The following is a 22,470-nucleotide window of genomic DNA, read 5'->3' as shown; positions in this document are numbered from 1 at the left end:
AAACCTGAATTTTGGAGAGATTTAGTTTTATTATGAAAAGATCAGCAAAGAGTATGCTTCTAAGCTAGCGAGAAAATCAGTGCCATTCACAGTTTTTTACACTTTCCTCTGTGTTGCTCATGTATTATATGTCTTGTAAAAGTTTGAATTAAAAGTTTTGTTAGGGAAGACCCAATTTCCTGTTGTCAGGAAATACCTTTTGTCACTTTGATAAATTCACATTAGGCTTGTTTAAGCAGAAACTCAATCTTGATTGAATTAGAAGAAGCTGAGGAACACTGAAAGTCCATTGAGGTATTAAGTGTCATCTTATTGTGTAATGAGAACTAAGTAGCTGACTAGTGGGCTGGGTACCTCCATCCAGTCTACCCCTATAGTGAAGCAAGTTTATCAGAAGCTTGCCTGGTAAAGGTAGCATCAGAAGAGTGGGAATGAGTCATACCATTCAAATGTTTAAAGCTGTTGTATTTTGATGACTTGGTGTCCCTGTCATCTTCCTTGGATTGTTCCTGCATGGTCAGTATCTGAATTCCTGAAAACCTTCCCTCTTAAATGCACCTCTGCTCTCATTCCAGTATGTTCATAGGTACTTCAGTTGTGCTCCCACTCTTCGTTTCTATTTTTTGATTAAATGATAACATAGGAAATTTTTAGATTTTCTGTACATCACAATGCAGCTCCTGGGGATAAAGTAACAATTGCTATTTTGCAGTCATAGGATTTGCTAAAATCATCAAATAAAGACAAAAATCTATCTAATACATCTATCAAATAAATTTATCAAATATTCTATCAAATAAGATTTGAGTCTAGGAGATGTGTTGCAAACCTTGTTGCTTTTTTTGGTTGGAGCTTTCCTTGTTTTCTGGCTTTGGTATAAATGAATAGAGGAAAAGCCATTTGGGGCCAAAATTTACTATATACTTAGGAATGCTTACTATTTAAGGAAGGAGTTAAATCTATAAAAAGTTCTCACTCTTTAAGGCAATTGGAGGTGTGTGTTGGTTTAAAATAGTACAATATGCATACTTGTGAAAGAAGCCACGAAGCACACCTTTTAGCTGGTTATTGCTAGCTCTACTATTTTGCAACCACAGGTTCCCTTGAAAAGTAAAACTCTGTAGTACAGTGTAAAACACTCAATTTCAGACAAATTTTCAGCTGAATATTTGTTACAAAAGCAAGTCACAGACATTAATTTTTTAAAAAAATTTAAATCAAATAGTGTTAAAGGACTATCATATGTTTAGGTCTCTGTGCTCTTAAAAATTCTTCTCTTTGAAAGGCACAACATTTTCTTTGAGTATATGTGTTAAAGATATTTCTGTATATTATTGTCTATCAGATTTTATGAACAGACTTTATGAGCAGCTTGCCTGAGAAGTAATACAAAGGAAAATATTCATAATGTTGCTTTATATTTATATGGCTACCTTTGTATGTGAAGTAGTCAGGTTTAGAAAGAATTCTTTGATTTCAGTTATCTGTTAATTTGTTTATTCAGTCACTCAACAGATACTTAAGTGCCTGCTCTATGCAGTCAAGTGGCTAGGTTGTGAGGATATGGAGTGCTACTCCCTGATCTTGAGGAACTTGTAGACAGACAAGGCGGGGAGACAGTATTACAGTGCTAACACATTTAAATATAAAGCTACAGCACTGTGTAATAAGCTCTGTGAAGGAGAGGTATACCATAATATACATAATAGTGAAGGTCTGACTTGGTCTGGGAAGTCAGAGAAAGTGTCTCTGCAAAAGCTGAGCTGAGATCTAAAAAAATGAGTTATTGTTAAGTATCATAGAGGAAGGAAATGCTGTAATCAGGTACTCTGTGAGGGAACCTGGTACTTTTGAAGAACTTCACTATGAAAAGAGATTAGAGGGCTGGGAGAAGAGTATCCAGCTTCAAGATTACACTTCAGAGGTCAGTAGGGACCAGACTGTGAAGAATCTTAGAGGTCATGTTAAGGATTTGGTTTTGAGAGCAACAGGAAGTTATTACAAGAGTGTAAATACAGTAAGTTTACATTTTAAAAGTTAATCTCTTTGCATTTGATTGCTGTGTAGTAATTCTTAAGGAGTTACGCTGTGTAACCACAACTCAGCTCCTTGGTGGTGGTGGTGGCAGCATAATACTTAACTGCCACTTATTTTGCACTTGTTCTGTTAACTCTAATCCTTATGACTAATGAGGTGGTTGATATTACCTTCATTTGACAGATGAGGAAACTGAAGCTCCAAAGGAATAAATAATTTGACCAAGGTCGTTAGCAAATAAGTAATCAAGCTGGGAACTCACTGGGAACTTAGTCCCGGATTTTCTGATGCCAAATCCCTGTTGGCTAGTAGGAGCGAGTGCCCTCAACAATAGACCATTGTACTCTTTCTGGCCAAACTGTACGTTCAGACAAGTTCCCAAAGATGTTTTTAATAATGATAAATTAGTGCTTCTCTGAGATTGAGTGTTTAAACGAATTGAATAATAATAATAAAAAGCTTCTCTTAGTGTCCAGCAGGGGGAGCCAGAAAGACTGATATTTGAATACACTTTGGAATTCTCCGAGTTAGGAACATTCATTTGTAAGCAATTCTATTGAACGCATGTTAAGAATAACCATTTAAATGAAATGTGTGTATTTTGATTTAAAAGTAAATATATATCTAGGTATTGAAAATGAGGAAGAATGTGTAACAAAATATAAAGTTGTTATTATCCCTTAATGATGGTTTTGCTAGGTTGTCTTTGCTGCTTTTGTTTTGAATATGTATTAGTCTTGTATAATTTTTCTACCATGAGTTTGTGTTATATAATTAAAAAACCTCTTATTTTTTGTTTATATGGGTGAGGTAAGGGCTATTAAATGGTTTATAAAGTCTTTAAAATATTCCTTTAATCTAAAATGCATCACCGATCATTTTAATGCATTATTGATTTACTTGAGAAATCCTTTTCATATCAGCAAGGTAAATTTAGGCCATCACTTAATCTGAATCTTCAAAATTCTGAATTACTGTAATCTGAATTTAAGAAAATGTATTCAGTAGAAATAAAAGGTGTATTATTTTGGAATCTTGGTTGTCACATTAATAAGAACATCTTAGAGTATAAAAGAAGAAATTCATTATGAATAATATATTTATTTAATAGGATTTAGACCTAGAACTGAGTTCATGGTATCGGCTTTCTCTCGCATCCATTTTGTAGAATTGGTAAAAAGTATAAAACCAAGGTAACCCTTCTATGGAATGATTATTAAATAATCTGTACCTTTTTTTTTGCCAGCATGGTATAGAAAAAAATTGAAGTTTAGAATTAGATAGTCTTGAATTTGAATTTTTACTCTGTCACTTGGTAGCTATTTAACGTTGGCAAGTCAGTAAACTTCTCTAAGTTTCTCTTTATACGGAAAATGAAGATGGTAATAACAGCCTTTTTTGCTTATAGTTGAGGACTACGTGAAGTGTATATGAAGTGCTTATTATTAATAATAAATGTTAATTTATAAGGTTTGCAACCTTATTTTTATTTTTGCCACAACCTCACTTCCAACAACTAAACTGAACTTATTTATCCTTTTAGTAATCTGTATTTACTCATACCCCTAGCTGCTACAGAAACATAGATCCTTCACTAACTGCACTAGTCTATAACCACAGGCATCTTGCACTATATTCAGCTACCAAAATAATAGCTACGCATCGCAGAATCCCTCCCCTTTTTACCTTTTGCTTCATTTGATTTCTGTATTAATCAACTTTGCTACAGCAACAAATAACCCCCAAATTTTGGTGGCTTATAATCACAGTACATTACACATAGACTCTGGGCTGCCTGTGCAGAGGGGCTCTACTCCACATGTTTTCATTCTAAGACCCAGACTGAAGGAGCAGCCTCAGTTTGGACCTGCCATTTACGTGGTACTGAGAACTCAGAGGGCCGGCTGAAACTTGTGGTACCTCTTAAAGCTTTTGTTCAGGTGTGGAGTGCTTCATGACTGCCAAAGCATGTCATGTGGCTAGGCTCAAAGTTAGCGAGGCACAGGGACAAATATTGTTCCCATTGGAGGTATAGGCAAGTTATAAATTAATGGGCAGGGCTGTATAGCCTCTTTCAAGGATGGGCATGGTAAAGAGTGAACAATAATATAATCTACCACAATCTGTCCTCTTGATTACAAATATTAACTTTCTTCCCTTCTGCATACTAGATTTATTTATCCCTTCCTCGAGAAAAATACCCCAAGAATTTCTTTCAGTCGTTAGAGTTTCTACATCATTTCTGTATGTAGATTTTCTTGACTCAGAGACCAGTTATCTTCCATCCTCCATCTCTCCAACATACAATGTTGGAGCAGGGATAGGCTATCCGCAGTAAACCCTCCTGTTAAGAAAGGGGAAGAATAGAGGCACATAGCAATCACACTACAATTGTCCTTGGCAATTGTAAGAATATTCTTGGGTAAATAGAGTGAGGCCTCCTTTTCTTGGCACTAGGGGATGTTCCTTGATTAGGCCCTGGTTTTGGTCCTGTGTGAGGCGCTCTAGTCCGCTGTTTTCCGTGGCCATGGGCTATGCCCTCCGTGAGGTATTTCCTTTAATATACCATGTTCATCCGTATTGGAACAGAGTATTGGAGGGTGTACCCTTCTTAGCTGGGGAATGAGGTAAGTGCTGAGCAGCTTTCCTGGCCTGCTTGTCTACAGAAATTTGGGCACCCAAAGATGGTCTAGAAGAGTAACAGACCCTTAGCTCAGTCTGTGGATTGTTTGGGAAGTTGTCTTTTGTCTTCTTATCTATTTGATTTTAGTCAGATCCACGTGCCATGCGCTAGCTATATCCTCAATTCTTTGAGATATGCATTTTTCTCTAGACATCAATACAATTATCTTGAGCTGATCAGGCTTCTGTGGGACCACATCCTTAGTCTCTTCCTGTGGGGAGTTCCCCTCCAAGCCATTTTGTTCCACTGAAAGGGTTTACTGGGTGAAAGGAAAACATTTGTTTCCTTTACTCACAACTCACTGAATACTTTTGCACTCCCAAGTATGTGTGGGTTTTTCCACACCAAGCAATTCTCCAATTCTCTGTGGGCACCGACTGGGTGTCCTATAAGGTAACTCAATTCTGCCACTACCCAGAATTAACTCAGACCTTACAGGTTAAGGGCTCAGTCCTGCAAGACTGCCCCTCTCCCACTTCAGATGCCAATCACAAGTCCAATCATTTCACCAAGTTGTCTAATATTTTATACCTAACAGTTTTATTTACCACTACACTATGTGGTTTGCCATTACAGTTTCCTTGCTGTCTGCCACCTGGCCTCAACTCCTGGACTCCTGTTTGACCAAACAACTGGCCTCAACGCCTACATCACATACTTTTATTATTTTTGGTGGTGGTGGTGATGAAAGTAGCACCCTACTTCTGGTACCAGTTTCTACAGTGTTCAGCTTTGTTGTAGTAATTACCTCCGCATTTCAGTGGTTTCTCAAAATAACAAACTTATATTTCCTACTGACTTTATGTTGCAGACTGTGAGTCAGCTCTGTAGAAATAGCCTGTGACTCCCCTCCAGAACCAAGGCTGAAGGAACAACCCGCATATGAAATCTCTTGACAAAGTACTGAAGCAAGAAGGCTGGCCCAAATTCGTGTTGCTGCTTCAAGTTTTTGCTTAGATGTGATGTGCATCACATCTGTTCACATTCTATGTGGCCAAAACATATGACACGGGCAGTCCCCAAATCAATAACCCAGGGACGTCTATTCTTTCCCTGTGAGATATGCACAAGTCACACATCTACATGTGGCTGTATATATATAATCATCTTGCAAGGAAGTAGGGGATTGAATAATCCCAAATAATAATACTGTCTACCACAACTTTCTCACATAGTTTTGGATAATGCACAAAAATCAGAGTATATCCTTTTTAAAATTTAAGGTCATATTACCTTAATATATTGTATCAATCAGGGTTCTCCAGAGAAATAGAGCTAATAGGAGATATCTATATATTTGTATCTCATAGATATCTATATCTAAGAGAGAGATTTATTTACTTTAAGGAATTGGCTTACATGGGTATGGGGCTGAAAAATCTGAAATGTGTAAGGCAGGCCGGCAGGCTAGGAACTCAGGCAGGATTTCTGTGTTACAGTCATGAGGCAGGATTGCTTCTTCTCTGGGAATTTTTAGATTTTGCTCTTTAGGTCTTCAAGTAATTGGATGAGGCCTACCCCAAATTATCAAGGGTTATCTCCTTTACTTCAGGTCTGCTGATTTCAGATGTTAATCACATCTACAAAATACCTTCATAGCAACACCTAGACTCCTGTTTGACCAAACAACTGGTCATCATAGCAGAGCCAAGTTGTTATATAAAATTTACCCTCATATGTACACAATGCTATTTTGCAGAGTAGAGTATGAATACAGAGAGTACTTTCTAATAGGTCTCGTGGTAAGGCAGCAAACAAATTAGCTTGATCACAACTAATAAACTAGATGTATTTTGGCTGAAGATATTTGAGCATCTAAAACAGGGGTTGGCAAACTGTGGCCCACTGCCTGTTTTTATATATATATATATATAAATAAAGCTTTATTGTAACACAGCAATGCTTTTTTTTTTTTTTTTGGTATATTATCTGTGGCTGTTTTCATTCTACAGTGGCAGAGTTGAATAGTTACAACAGGGACTGCATGGCTTGCAAGTCCTAAAATACTTACCATCTAGCCCTTTACAGAAAATGTTTGCCAACCCTTAAAGAATACATAGAAATGGTCCTTGCAGTCCTTGCTCTGTTATGGTCCACTCCTAGTTCAGTATTTCCATTCAAGTAGGAATGTATACTTATTAAACATTACAGTAGCAATGTTTTATTGTTGCAAGCCACATATTTTATTAGATTCATAAAATTTAATAATTTCTTAATTGTTTCATTGCACAGACATTCAGAATTTTTAGATCACATGCTGAGTTCAGTTTTTATGGATAAAATATATACGAATGCTGTTAGTTTTTAAATGAATACTTGTGTATCTTTGGGAATGAAGAGAAAGTATTTTTTCTATAAAATTTGATCAACTTCATTTATTACAATTGCAGAATTCATTGTATGTATCTATTTTCCTTCTTTTAAGATGGTTAAAAAGGTATTTCTGTGCCCAGCTCATCACCTTTTTTTAGATCATGGGTTAAAAAAATGTAAACTATTATTTTTTATTTTGATTGCTCTTGTATCTGTAAAATTGAGTTAGAGTACAAGATGTATTTGTTTCCCAACCAAATAGTAAATTGCAGCTTTTGTTAGTAGAGACAGTCTAGGCCCTGGATTCAGACAGTCCTAGGTTTAAATGTAGTGTTTTAAAACAACAGCTATTTTACTTGCTGCTGACTTCATAGGTCAGCAATTTGGGCTGGGCTCTGCTGCATGGTTGTTCCACTGGTCTTGTCTGGGGTCACTCATGTGGTTGCCAAGTCATCTGGTAGCGCCTATAGTGCTGGGTGGTCTAAGTTGGCCACGCTGGTGTGTCTGGCACTTTATGGTAGATTGCATGACTGAGTGGCTGGGCTCTTTCTCCCTTAAGCTCTCTCATGCTCTGGGTCACTAACTTGTTTACGCTGTGTCAGCAGCATCCCAAGAGGGGAAGCTATAAGGTCTCTTGAGACTTAGATTCAGAGTTCTACAGGGTCACTTCTGCCACATTCCATTTGTCAAAATAAGTTACAAGTCCAGCCCAGATTTTCGGGATGAGGAAATAAATGCCATCTTTTAATGGGAATCATGGCAAAGTCATGTAGCAAAGGGTGGGCTTACAGGAGTGAAAGGGATTAATAGTAGCTGCACAGTCCAACGCTGTAAATTCCTTAGTTTCTTTATGCCCCATTTGGAAAGTAGAAATAACAGTATGACTTAGAGAGTTCTTCTTATAGTGTAACAAGTATTTCTTAAAGAAGCTTGAAACTGAATCTTTATCTTAAATGCTGTTTTTTCTTGTTATATACCTAAATATCATGAGAGTATTCATTCTTCCTCATTATTAATTTGGTCATGTATTTTTAATATGGGAGAAATATATTAAGACTCACTGGAAGGAAATCCTGCTTAAAAAGCTGTGTGGGAAGAGTTATGCATATGTGTAGAACTATTATTCATTTCATAATTTAAAAAAAGCAGTTAACTTCTAATGTGTTTACAAAAACATATATTTTCTTATAACCCTCTGTTTGTACGTATCTTTATATTTCCCACTTTTAATTTTAAAAATACTGGCTAGTATAGTAAGATTTATTATTAGTTCAATTCTTGAAGGGTCTTTTGAGTTCTAGCAAACATATTTTTGTTTAGCTAATGTTTCTTTGCAAAGCCAAGAAAAAATAGAAAGCCAAAGAAACAAAAATATCTCTTATTTTTCACTGTGGTCCAACCCCATCAGAGGCTCTTTTTTAAGTGTATCTGTTTTGCTTTTTACTTTATCAAGAATAAACATAGAATGCTTCCTGCTGTTTTGAGATATATATATATATCAAACATTAGCCAAAATGTTTGTTAAAACTCGTCAGAGGTATTACTCTGTTCATTGGTGTATGTAAGGTGGGGTAGGAGGCATAATAGACCCTTCTCTGTTTTTACCTTTATATTGAAAAAGTTTCACTCATGACATTTAGGCATTTGAAGAATTCTAATTTGAATACATTTTTTTCTAAAATTTTCTAAGGAAAAAGTTTATATTTATTTCTCCCAGATAACCAATTGCTTAACATTTTAAAGGGAATCTTAAACAAAATCTTATTTATCCAGCCTGAGAGCTCTATTCTTGTTTGATATACATTTATAATTTTTTGTGTTTAAGATCTATATATGTATTTACTTTAGAATTCAATGCTTCTTCTGGTGAGGAAGGGTGAAATAAGTAATATTATGAAACAAATGATGCTTATTAAAATTGGAGAGGCAATTTCCTGTCTATTTTAAATAACCTCTTTTGGGTCCCTAGACAGTTCTAATAAAGGAGCAAATACCTGCAATAGTTAGGGGTAGACAGTCTGGTATTTATACAACAGACTAGAATAGAATCAAACCGGGTGGTTAGGAAATCTTATCAAAGCAGTGCTGAGTCTTTTTGACTCCAGTTGTTTAAAGTTTTTTTAGATTTCATAGCACCTTCAGTCCTTAAGATGTTAGATTTATTAAGTAATAATAATAGTTATTATTATTGTTGTCTTTTTTGCGCTTGACATTTTTATGTAGAGAAATCCAGTAAAGCAGGATTAAGCCTGTTAACATCTTAATCAGAAAAATGATTGATGGGGTATAATTTTCCCTTTCCTCTATTTGTTCCATTGAGTCCTGACTATATAGCACTTTCAGATCACACAGTGGAAGGCTTGAGAGGATAAGATGGGGCCTAATTAAATAAGGATAAGGAAAAATCAGAAAGGGAAGAGAGTCTGGGGTCTGGCAAGAAGACAGTGGATGCGTAGCTTTTGTCTCCCTGGTTTATTTTAACATTCTTTTTTTTTCCTTTTTCTATTATGTAAGCTCTAATTTGCTGTTATATAAGAAAGAAGAGTAAATAATCTTTGGACTAAATGGAATGGGGGAAATATTTCTGTCACCAATCCAGTGAACTGTAGAACAGCTTTTAATTGTGCAGCCTAATCTTCAAGGAATGTTTATGCTTCATGAGCTTTGCTTTCTGCTGTTTGCTCCATTTTCAGTTGTGGCAGAGCTCGTCTTGGGTTTAGTAACAGGAATGGTGATAATTGTAGGATACCGTGGAAGTCTGTTGTACTTTGTTTCAATTAGATATTTAGGGGTTTGCCTAAATGTATGTGTTGTTTAGCTTTTATTTAGGACTTTTTTCCCCTGGGAGAAACTTTATTTAGTTGCCTCTATGTTCTTTTTCTTGAAGAGCCTTATCTTGAGGATGTGATTGTGAAATTCTGTTTTTTGGGGTGCTATTTCTCTTTTATGGTGGTTTTTTTAGTGTAGTTCATTGCAAAGTTTGTTTAGGTTTCCAGGTCTGAGGTGGGTGAGGTACATTATGATATTTATTATGTTAAGATAATTGATTAATCTTATAAACATTTCAAGGCAAGTTAAGACTTAGCTGTATATTGTTCAATATAAATGCTTGGAAGTGAAAAAAAGTAGCACTTTAGGATGAATTATTTTTTTAGACTTGATTCTAAAGCGGCCAAAAGAACCTTATGAAGAAGAGTTGCTTTAGTTCCTGAATAAGTCCCTTTTGAAAAATTTTGATGACAAAACTGGGGAAACTCACATTTTAGATCTGGTAGTGCCTGCCCCCCTCCCCCTCCTCATCCCGTGATCCCTCTTACTCATTATTAGTCAGCTAAACTGGCCTTCTTTCAACCATGCCAAACTCACTTCATTGCTTGTTCTCTTCTGAAATGTAAATTCTCTCAGGCTGGCTCTTCCTTTTCACTCAGATACCATCTTCAATTTCACCTTCTCAGAAGTTTCTGGGTTACCCAACCCAATAATCTATCCCCAGCATTCCATCGCATCTCCTTCCCAATTCTCATCTGATAGTTTTTTTTTTTCCTTAGTTGTTTAACCCTATTTTGTTCCTTTAGAACATCAAATTCCATTAGAAGAGAGACTTTGATATGTTTATGGCCTTGATGGTGGTGGTGGTTTCACTGGAATAGACTTATTCTCCAATTCATGGAGTTGTATACATTAAATGTGTACTGCTTTTTACATGTCAATGATACTTTAATAAAGTAGTTTAAAAAAGGAGAGAGACTTTGGCTGTCTTACTCACTTCTATATCCCTAGTGCCATGCATGACACGTAGTAGGTGCTTCATTAAAGTTTGCATATGCAAATGTGGAAAATTTTGTCCCTTTTTTTTTTTTTTTGCTGTAAAGGACAACTAAGTTTATGATGTTTAAATTTTTTAAAGATACTTGCATTTTTACATCAAAGATTTATTTTCAGATGATTTGAGAAATGGAAATAGCTTAATTAGTGGAAAGGACTGGACAAGTCATAACAATAGGATTCTCTAATCATTCTGCAACTAACTGCAGTTGCCTTATACGAAATCCCGTAATCTCCTAGTGACTCAATTTCTGCACGTATAATATGAGAAACACTGTTAGCATTTCATATGATGGGGCTGAGGGAGGTAGTAGGGGTAACACCATTCAGGGATTTGTAGACATCATAAAGGAATTTGTCTCCTGCAAAAACAGAAAACTACTGAAGGATTTTAAGCGAGGTGGGAGAGGGTATTTGGAAGGGAGTGGTGTAGTAGTGGTGGTATGATTAGGTTTTCATTTTGAAAATCACTCTGGCTACAGTGTGGAGAATCCAAGGGAAGGGGCTGGAATGAATATAGACAGACTGTTTAGGAGATTAATGCAGTCATCCTGGTAAGGAATGGTGCTAACTTGAAGTAGGGTAATGTCGATGGACCTGGAGATGAGCTGGTGGATTTGAATAATAATGGGGAGGTAAAGTCACTGGGATTTGGTGAGTCAGGTGTCAAGACTCATTTCTAGGTTTCTCTCTTGTACAACTAGATGGATCATGGTATCATTTACTGTGTTAGTGAAAGTTGGAATAGGATCAGATTTCAGGAGGAAGAACATGTTTATAGTTTGGGACATGGAGGCACTTTTAAGACACTGAAGAAGAACTGTCAAGAAGATATTTGAATACATGGGCCTGGAGATAGAGAAGTCTGGGTTGCAAATGTGTATGGGAGTCATACGTGAATAGATTTTTAAATTGATATATCATGAATATGAAGTGCTTCATAAACCATAAAGGGCTACATTTGTGTTTAGTTTCCTAATTTGTGGTGCTATTTCAAACCTGGTGATTTCTCTACTCATCTTTTATTTTTATATTATTTTTGATTTTTAAAATAACAAAAAATATTTTACTAAAACATAAGATTTACAGACGTTTCCAGACAAGCCATACAAAGTGGTTACAAGCTTTTTCTTGAAGGGAGGATTCTACACTTGACAGCAAAGTCACAGTGTTATTAGTGAGGGCTGTGATGTTTGTTTAATGTTCCCATTTTGGTTCAAACAATCAAGCTTGTCCATCTACAGCATCTAAATAAAGTTAGACTTGGCTAGAGAGCATATTCTAAAGAACCGGCTAGCTGCTTTTAACCACTGCAATTAGATCATCAAAAAAAGGGGGAAAGGAGCCCATAAAATTAAAATAAAACTAACTTCCCCCTCACCAAAAAAAATAAAGAAAAACACCTATCCCCCTGCAGCTAACCCTGACAACTACCTTCATTCACAGTGCTTTCTACTTAAACCATGATGAGGGAAACGCGTCAAAGCAGAAAGGGGCCATTGCTTTTAAATGTTTCGCAACAATCCAGATGATACTTCTAGCTTCTGCTCACGCTTTACAACAGTGAGTCAGGACAAGACATATTTGCTGATGGGCATTTAATCATCAAAGGACTGAAGATGTCTGGGCTTTTATTCTGTAATGTTTCTAAAACTGTGTCCATTAAATGCAAACAAAAAAGTCTTGGCAGAACTGGAGAAGTGATGCACACTTGACGATCGGGTTGATTTAAATATTATTCATGGCATATAGCCTAGTCCATGCTCTAGCTGTTTCTATGGCTTGGGCTTCATTGGTCTTCCACTGCTTCGCTACATCATTTGCTAATGGATCATCTGGATTGGGAGCACTTCACAAAGCCTGGATCTGTGCGGATCTACAGTGCTGGGGACCACTGATCTTTCAAAATATCTAAACATATTCTTCCCAAATTGTCTGCATTAGGATGATAAATTTTGGTCATGAAACGTACTTTAGAGGCTGCCATTGGGTATTCTTCTGGAAGGAATAGTTCAAGTTTAAAAATCCCTTCCTCAAAAGGGGAATCCTGAGGCTCAGCAATGACCACATGAAAATAACGGGTGTTGCTCTCATCTGGTTCTGCTTTAATGCCGGGAACTGGTTCTGACAGCAAACGCTGGGTTTCCTTGATAATCCTGAGGGGTAGCCCAGCCATCTTGTCAGATCCAGAGTTCAGCCTCTGGTCTCGTCTCCCTACTCATCTTTTAGTAGATAGTTTAGTCATTTTTTTTCTACAAATTTTTTTCTGATTTCCCTCTTTTGAACTACTTCTGTAGCTTACTTACATGTAATTAATGTGGTATTATAGCAGTGTATTATGATTATGTGCATGTTTACATATATATCTGTGTCTTTTTCATATTGTGAGATCAGTTAAAGAAAGTAACTGGGTTTTATTCCTGTGAATTGCCTGAGGCCACGTCTCATGTATGTTTTGTTCCCTATGGTATATCCAGCACCTAACGTGTGGTGTAGCACATATCAAATGATCATGTATATTTGAATGTTGAGTCAAGTATTCATATCCCTTTACACATAGATGCTCAGTAAATTTTTAGTGAACAAATATCCCATCTTTTGCCAGTTATTCAGTACTTATTTTATAAACATTATATAAAAGACAAAACTCTTTTGCTGCTTCTCCTTATCTATATTAGGGGTTTTTGATCTTGGGGCTTATGGACTCCATATTTGTAGAGAGGAGATCAATGAAATAATCTGAAAATAAATGTAAATTTTTCTGATTCTGTGCTTATGTATAATTTTTAAAAGAAGGTCCATTGCTTTCGTCAGATCTTAATGGGGTCTATGACACCAAAATGATGAAGATCTGTGAATTAGATACTTTTGTTTAGCATGACTTTTCTTGGTTTTAAGCAGTTTTCTATGAAAGTTTTGTGGTAATCCTGTATATTTCTCTTTTGGGTAATGTATCCAAAATTGCCTTGAGTCTAAAACTGGTCTTCATATTAGCTGTGGTCTGTTGAGTCCATCCCTTAAATATGTAAGTACTTTATATGAATTTGCGTATATTTTAAAGTCTACTTGTTTATTTGCATCTATAAAGGTCTTCTCAGGAGACCTTCTGTCCTAAATATTGCATAAATGAAACAACTGTTGGACTTATTTATGTTTAAAAAATTTTGATTAAACCTTTTAACAGAGAAGAAATTTGAGCTTAATATACAAAATTTTTAGTAATTTTTTTCTGCATGGTGGAATTATAGGTCATTTATGTTTTTATATGTAAAATTAAATATATTATAGATTTTCTACATTGAAGATGAATCACTTTAAAAGTTTTTAAAATATCATTTAATTTCTGAAAAAGTTACAAATTTGCAGTTGATGCTAACATGAGGGAATCACTGTCAGAACTTTTAAGTGATTTCCTTTATGGTGATCTAGAGTTTAAAGCTGTCATCCATTTAGCTCCACCTAGTGAAATAACTGCTTTGTGTTATATTTATTCTCTAGAAATAAATAAATAAAATGTTATATTTATTCTCTAGAAATAGCTGTATTTTGACTTTTACCATAAATGTGTTGGCTTGCTGCATTCTGAGTTTGATGAATATCTTCTTTTCAAACCAGTGCAATACTGAAGTATAGAAATATATTTATTATAATATGTGGTAAACATTAATGCTTTTTAAAAAAACTTACTGCTTCTTTTTAGAATGCTTTCATTCGATGGCACAGGGCTCATCTTGTAAGTATATGGCTGTGAATGACAATAGCTTCATTTTAATCCAGAGAAGACTGAGTGGGAAGGATATATACTGCATTTCCTGCCGTATTAATGAATCAGTGAAGGGTCTTGGTAATAAGCATGTAATATAGTTTAAAAGTTTATACATCAGATTTATTGGACCATGTATCAAAAGTGCATGAAATATACAGAAGTTGAGAGAATAGTTTAGTATAATGAACCCCAATGAGCCTGTAACTCAGCTTTAACAATTATTAACCTATGGCCAATCTTGTTTCATGTATATCCTCACCCTCTTAATTTTGCTTTTAAAAAGTTTATTAATTGATATGAATCATGCTAATGATATTGTGAGAGATTGCATTTCTTTTGTTTTATTATTTTTACTTTTAATTGTGGTAAAGAAACACAGTTTACCATCTTAACCATTTTTAAGTGAATCTTTCAGTAGTGTTAAGTATATGCACATTGTTGTGTAAATTATCACCAGAAGATTTTCATCTTGCAAATCTGAAATGCTATATCCATTAAACAACAACTCCCCATTTTCCTCTTTCCCCAGACCATGGTAACCACCATTCTACATTTTGCTTCTATGAATTTGACTACTTTGGATACCTCATATAAGTGGAATCATACAGTGTTTATCTTTGGGGGGCTGGGATTTATTTCACTTAGCATAATGTCCTAAAGATTCATCTATGGTGTAGCATGTGACAGAATTTCCTTCCTTTTTACGCCTGATTCATATTCCATTGCATGTATAAACTGCATTTTGTTTATCCATTCATCTATCAATGGATATTTGGGTTGCTTCCACCTCTTGGCTATTGTGAATTATGCTGCAGTGAACATGGGTGTGCAAATACCTCTTTGAGGCCCTACTTGCAATTCATTCAGATATATACCCAGAAAAGGGATTGCTGGATCATATGGTAGTTCTATTTTTAATTTTTTGAGGAGCCTCCGTCTTGTTTTCCATAGTGGTTGCACCATTTTTCATTCCCACCAACAGTGCCCAAGGGTTCCAGTTTCTCCACATCCTTGTCAACACTTACTATTTCTATTTTTTTGATAGTAGCCATCCTAATGGGTGTGAAGTGATATCTCATTATGATTTTGATTTGCATTTCTCTAATTTAATGATGCTGAGCATCTTTTTATATGCTTGTTGGTCATTTGTATATCATCTTTGGAGAAATGTCCGTTCAAGTCCTTTGCCCATTTTTAATTGGGTTATTTGTTTCTTTATAATTGAGTTACAGTTCTTTACATATTCTGCATATTAAACCTTCATCAGATATATGATTTGGAAATGTTTTCTCCCATTCTTTAGGTTGCCTTTTCACTCTGTTGTTTGTGTCCTTTGATGTACAGAAGTTTTTAAGTTTGATGTAGTCCCATTTGTCTATTTTTGCTTTTGTTGCCTGTGCTTTTGGTGTCATATCTAAGGAATCGTTAAATCCAAAGTCATGAAGCTTTTCCCCTATATTTTCTTCTAGGAGTTTTATATTTAGATGTTAAATTTAGGTCTTTAAATTTAGCCTTTAATCATTTTGAATTAATTTTTCTATATGGTGTAAGATAAGGGCCCAACTTCATTCTTTTGCATGTGGATATCCAGTTTCCTCAACACCGTTTGTTGAAGAGACTGTCCTTTCCCCATTGAGTGGTCTTCGCACCCTTGTCAAAGATCATTTGACCACATATGTGAGGGCTTATTTCTAGGTTCTTTATTCTATTTCATTGATCTAAGTATCTGTCTCTATGCCAGTACCATACTGTTTTTTTGTTTTGTTTTGTTTTTGTTTTTTTTGCGGTACACGGGCCTTTCACTGTTGTGGCCTCTCCCGTTGCGGAGCACAGGCTCCGGATGCACAGGCTCAGCAGCCATGGCTCACGGGCCTAGCTGCTCCGCGGCATGTGGGATCTTCCCGGACCGGGGCACGAACCTGTGTCCCCTGCATTGGCAGGTAGACTGTCAACCACTGCGCCACCAGGGAAGCCCCCCCATACTGTTTTGATTACTGTAGCTTTGTAATATATTTTGAAATCAGGAAGTGTGAGACCTCCAACTTTGTTTTTCTTTTTCAAGATTATTTGGCTACCTGGTTTCCCCTGAAAGGCAGTATGAATTTTAGGCTGGATTTTTCTATTTCTGAAAAACTGCCTTTGGAATTTTGATAGAGATTGTGTTGAATCTGTGGATTGCTTCGAGTAGTATTGACATTTAACAATAGTAAGTCTTCCAAGCTGAACACAAACTGTCTTTCTATTATTTGTGTCTTCTCTTATTTCTTTCAGTAATGTTTTGTAGTTTTTGGTATACAGCTCTTTCACTTCCTTGGTCAGGTTTATTCCTAGTTATTGTATTATTATTATTTTTTTCAAGTTAGTGTTTTTGTTTTGTTTTTAACATCTTTATTGGAGTATAATTGCTTTACAATGTTGTGTTACTTTCTGCTGTATAACAAAGTGAATCAGCTATAAGTATACATATATCCCCATTATTGTATTATTTTTGATGCTATTATAAGTGGAATTGTTTTCTTAATTTTATTTCTGGATTGCTCATTGTTAGTGTATATAGAAGCACAATTGATTATCGTGTGTTGATTTTGTATCCTGTAACTGTGCTGAATTCATTTATTAGTTCTAACAGTTTCTTTTTCTTGTGGAATTTTTAGGGTTTTCTATGTATAACATCATGGCATCTGCAGACAGAGATAATTTTACCTGTTCCTTTCCAATTTGGATACCTTTTATTTCCTTTTCTTGTCTAATTGTTCTGGGTAGGACTTCTAATACTATGTTGAATAAAAATGGTGAGAGTGAGAATCCTTATCTTGTTCCTGGTCTTAGAGGATAAGTGTTTCACCATTGATATGATGTTAGCTATGTGCTTTTTATATATTACCATTATTATTATTATTTTAAAAAAGATGTTGGGGGTAGGAGTTTATTAATTAATTTATTTATTTTTGCTGTGTTGGGTCTTCGTTTCTGTGCGAGGGCTTTCTCTAGTTGTGGCAAGCGGGGGCCACTCCTCATCGCGGTGCACGGGCCTCTCACTATCGCGGCCTCTCTTGTTGCAGAGCACAGGCTCAAGACGCGCAGGCTCAGTAGCTGTGGCTCACGGGCCTAGTTGCTCCGCGGCATGTGGGATCCTCCCAGACCAGGGCTCGAACCTGTGTCCCCTGCATTAGCAGACAGATTCTCAACCACTGTGCTGCCAAGGAAGCCCCCATATATTACCATATTATGTTGAGGTAATTTCCTTCTATTTCCAGTTTTTTGAGTGTTTTTATCATGAAAGATTTTAAATCTTATTTAATGATATTTCTACATTAGTTGAGATGATCATGGACTTTTGTCCTTAAGTCAGTTAATGTGGTGTATTACACTGATCAATTTTCATGTGATGAACTGTCCTTGCATTCCAAGAATAAATCGCACTTAGTCATGGTGTATAATCATTTTAATGTGCTGTTGAATTCAATCTGTCCCCCTGATTATTCTGATTTCTTTTGAAGTAAATACCAGAAACAGACATTAAGCTGATAGACAGGTAAACATATGATATAAGGGCAGATACTGATAACTATTACGAAGATAAGTGAAACAGGGCAGAAAGATAAAGAGTGGCAAGGGTAGAATGGGGCTGGTACTGTTTAGATACAGAGGTTTGAGAAGCCCTCTAACGCAGTGATATTTAAGAAGAACCAGAATGAAGGTGAGGGAAGAACCTTACAGACACAGGGGACAGCAGAGGTGGGAATTTGCTTAGAGCTCTTGGGAAATACCTGGGAAGGCAGGAGCGAGAGTAGGGACAAGAGAGTAAGTCACAGAGGCTGGGGAGGTTCTGGATATCCGCAGAATAGGAGGGCACATAAATCCCATCTCCTGAGCCTTAGCACAGACAGCTCCATATATGGCTTTTATTACACATTACAGATCTCCCCCTGTCTTTTTATTTCCTTTGCCTTTGCTGTCCTATATATAGAAAGAATGTGCTTGCTTTGTTAACCAAAGGACAGGGCCTGAGTTCTATCCCACCCAGATTTCCTCTGAAGACGGGTGAAATGGAGTGGGTGGAGTCACTGGGTCCAGCCAGAATCCATTGTGATGTCTAATGTGATTTGGGGGAAAGAAAAATCATTGTTTCAAAAATAAAACATTATGGTATATGATCTTATATATTTTATAATTAGAATATGTACCTAATATTTTAAATTTAAATAGTAGGAAATGGATTTCTTGATGAAATTCGTAACAGAACTTTTAACTGGCAGCATGATCTATAGTATAGAGTTACCTCCTTCCTATAAACAGTTGTGTTGGGATGTTTAGCATTCCCATGAAATGATTTCCCAAATCTGCCTTTTTGGAGGAAGTGTAAAGTACTCTCGTGCTACTGTGGGAACTAGAAGGTACAGAACACCCTGGAGCTTGTAGACATTTGTCACCATCCTTGATAATGGAAGGAATGTTGTGGTGCAAGCATGTTAAGCATCATGGAGAACGTGGAGAGGTTGTTTGCTTTGTCCCCAAATGGAGTTTCATTTACAGTCTTGCTCAGTGATTTATGCATTTGTCTCCTCTAGTATTTAATCGTTTTATGTGTTTGTTAAAATCCCTGAATCTAGATAATTTGATTCCACTTATAAAATATTTACTTGTTATATTAGGCAGGGTGCTAAACTTGGAAATTAAGAGTACTGAGTTAAATTTAATATTTGTTGAAAAATATTCATCATAATGCAGACTATTTAATGTCTTGGCAGTGCCTCTGGCTCTTCTCATTTAACGTGTTAGGAGACAGACTGGCAGCAGTTGTAAGCTGAAACCTGGCTGTATGCAGAACGAGACTGATAGGGGTACAAGGAAAATGGAGAAAATCTGAAAATGTTTCTGTGTGTGTGTGTTTCCTTAAATTAAAGTGTGACACATTTGCTTAAAATAGAATTTTATATTCTGTTTATCAAGGTTATTATAACTTCATGATAGAGGATCCTAAGACTGAGACTGGTTTTAAATATTGTTTTGTGGAATAACCAAATTTGTGTCTTAACAATTTTGTCGTGATGTCACACAAGTTGCTTTGATATAATAAGCATGTTTTACAATGTGTTTGAGTCATTTTTCCCTAGCAGACCTCATGTTTATTACTCAGAGGAGAAGCATGAATTTACAGTATATTCTTAGCTGCTCTTCTCTATCTATCACTCAGCTGTCAAGGCCTATGGAATCTAAAATAGATCCTGACCAATGGGAGACAGCCTACACACTGCTTACGGGATGATTCGGATGTGGACAGCTTTATTGTGCACAGATGCTGGTCTGTGTTGCAGTGTTGAGGCGGCAGGATGCAGAGTTGAAGTTTTCCAGTGGAGTCCCTGAAAAGGGACAGCTTTGAAAAACAGCTTCTAAAGAATAACAAATAGGAGGAGTTACAGTACCTGATTTGGGGACTGCTCACACTCAAGTGCTGCACAGCAAGGAAGATAATTTTCAAGCGTTATGAAGGCGGAGAAGGATTCTGAAGACGAGGAAAATATCGTTAGAGATCCAAGCTAAGTGTAGCCCAGCATGAAGACTGCAGAACAGGAAGAGTTGTAACGAGAAGGACCCAGTCACTTGTTAGGCGTTTCTCTGAGGGCTTGCTTTGTGAGCTACAGAGATTTGTAACTTAATGCGAAGTAGTTTGCTGTTAGCAACAAGAAACTAAATCCTGTCTATGATGAACTGTTGGTTTTCTTGTGCTCCTAAGAACAGAGTAGGTATCCCTGTAGTCCAGTGTAACAAGAGTCTTGGCTAGGCTTTTCGAACCGTATTCTTTTAAAATGTACAGTTTTATTAATTTTGGTTTCTTTGTCTATTGTATTCTCTCTGCTTTATTTGATTAGCAGATTGGGGTTAGTGATCGAAAACAACAGTTCTTGTTTCTTTTTCTGTATTTAAAAAGCATATAATAGAATCTTAATAATTGAGCAGTATTTCTGTTAACTGACAGTGGACCAAAATGGAAAACAATGCTTAGTGGAGTAGAATTGAGAATCACAGGATAATATGAGACTTTAATCTCATTTAATTATCTTTTAAAGAGCCTTACTTTTGGATTTTACAATTGTTTTAGTGTTTTAGATAGCTCCTTTCTCCACCAGGACTTTACCTGGAAATAAAGTTGAGTTGTTCTAACTGCAAGGATAAACTAATCAATTTAGAGCAAGCGTTTGTGTGCTAAACATGACTTAATCCCTTAGGCATTTGAAAACACAAAGCCTACGTCTACTACCACTCCCCAATTTAGAGTCAGTAAACTGATTGTTTTGTTTTAAAGCTAAAGAAAGGGGATGCCTAAAATGTAGTTTAGACTTTGAGCCAGTGAGTAGGGCTTAGCCCTACTCATAGTTTGTAGTTTGAACTTTTCAGGTTAGAAAGAAGTGGGTTCATCTCCAAATTTGACTAGAGACAACAATTCTGAAGTCTGTGTAGGTACTTGGATCAGATTTCAGGGATGGGTTAAAATTTTAATGTATTTATCTTTTTTCATATTCAGTTTTTATATTTTTCACTTCAAGTATTTAATGAATGCATTGCTTATTTAGCTAGAAAAGTTTCTGGTTTAGAGGGGATAGTAGATATAAAATAATCATACTGATCCAGCATTTAGAGGATATGCTTCATTTAAGTGATTCATTACCCCCTCCACACCCAGAAATTTGTTATGGTATTTGTGGATATAGGAATTGCTTTGTAAGTTAAGTGAAAAATATGTACATCTTTTTTTCTAGAAATGATGCTGGACTTAGCAAAGAATTTAGCAATAAGTTTACTGTATAGAATTTTAAAAGGCTAAAACCTTACTTGTTTAAATAATGTATATTTTAGTGCTGGGTTCTACATTTCTACTTACTAAGAAAAGGTTGAAGTTATTGGCTTCAGAATGTCTTGAATATATTTTCTCCAATCAAAGCTAAAGATAACCTTGATATAATTAAAATATACATCATGTGATACATTCTCCTCTTTAAAAAAAATTGCCTTTGAGCTTCCTTTTAAATACACATGCACTGTTTTTGTTGAAATAAAAAATCTTTTTTAACAAAAGCAATATATGTTGAATGTAAAGAAGGAAGAAAATGAAAGTCATCTGTGATCCTATAATTTTAGGATTTTTAAGTAGTTAGTACTTTAGAGTCTTTTTTTTTCATTTTATTCTATGTAGAAGTTTCTTTTTATCCTAACATATAAGCATAATGGATTGCTTTTTCTCTTGAGCGTACGTGTGTGTAATTTGTCTCCATAATTATATTTCAAACAGTGCCTTTTAAGCGAGTAGTGGTGGTGGGGTTCTTAAAAGGTGTGCAGAATTCCACTGTGTCTAAGGGTCTTGGGAGATAATCAGAGCCAAATCTGAAAGCATGAGTTATAGAATAGGAAAAAAAAGAGCACACTGATTTTTGAAGTCATGAGAAATCTCGATTGAGCTTGGCTGCTTGAGTCGTTTAATGTCCCTGGAGTCTTGATTTTTCTCATCTGTTAAGTGAGGATGATAATTCTAGTTTACTAGGGTTGTTCGAGTCATTCATGCCTGGAACAGGGTAGGTGTTCAATCTTTCTCTGCTCTGAAGGCAAAGAAAACAGGGCAGAAAACATGAGAGACATCCTTTTTCTCAAAAGTATAATTAAAATATTTCTTGTACATCAGGTGTTTTGGAAAGGTTCTTTTGTGACGTTGGAACAACAGGGACAAGGAAATTTGGGGTGCAGCTGGTAACTGAGTGTTGTATTATACATTACTGCTTTCCCTTCTCTTTTTTTTTCTCCCCTTCTTTGGAAAGTCTTACTAATATATATAGTATGCCATGTTTACATT

The 22,470-nt window shown here is 35.9% G+C and overlaps 2 protein-coding genes across 4 annotated transcripts in view; one reads left to right on the top strand and one right to left on the bottom strand.

The window, feature by feature from the left end:
* UACA (uveal autoantigen with coiled-coil domains and ankyrin repeats) overlaps positions 1–22,470 on the top strand; it is an 87,043-nt gene that overhangs the window by 21,954 nt on the left and 42,619 nt on the right. The window contains exon 1 of one of the 3 annotated variants that reach the window (XM_029237285.1): positions 19,879–20,367. The exons of 1 other annotated variant lie outside the window; for it this stretch is intronic. In XM_029237285.1, the coding sequence (XP_029093118.1) occupies positions 20,329–20,367 (39 nt within the window). In that variant the 5' untranslated portion in view covers positions 19,879–20,328. Of the gene's footprint in view, positions 1–19,878; positions 20,368–21,067; positions 21,087–22,470 lie in introns of those variants that run through there. One more of the 3 variants, XM_029237286.1, reaches the window with a different exon arrangement.
* On the bottom strand, positions 12,569–13,034 carry LOC114904003 (ubiquitin-conjugating enzyme E2 N-like). The gene is given in 2 exon segments (XM_029237288.1): positions 12,569–12,725; positions 12,727–13,034. Coding segments are annotated over 2 exon segments (447 nt in total). The 3' UTR covers positions 12,569–12,586.

Source organism: Monodon monoceros, unplaced genomic scaffold, assembly GCF_005190385.1.
Source record: "Monodon monoceros isolate NGI ecotype Baffin Bay Population unplaced genomic scaffold, NGI_Narwhal_1 Super_Scaffold_21, whole genome shotgun sequence".
Lineage (NCBI taxonomy): Eukaryota > Metazoa > Chordata > Mammalia > Artiodactyla > Monodontidae > Monodon > Monodon monoceros.
Note: the sequence above shows the minus strand (reverse complement) of the source record. Positions and strands in the feature narration are given on the sequence as shown.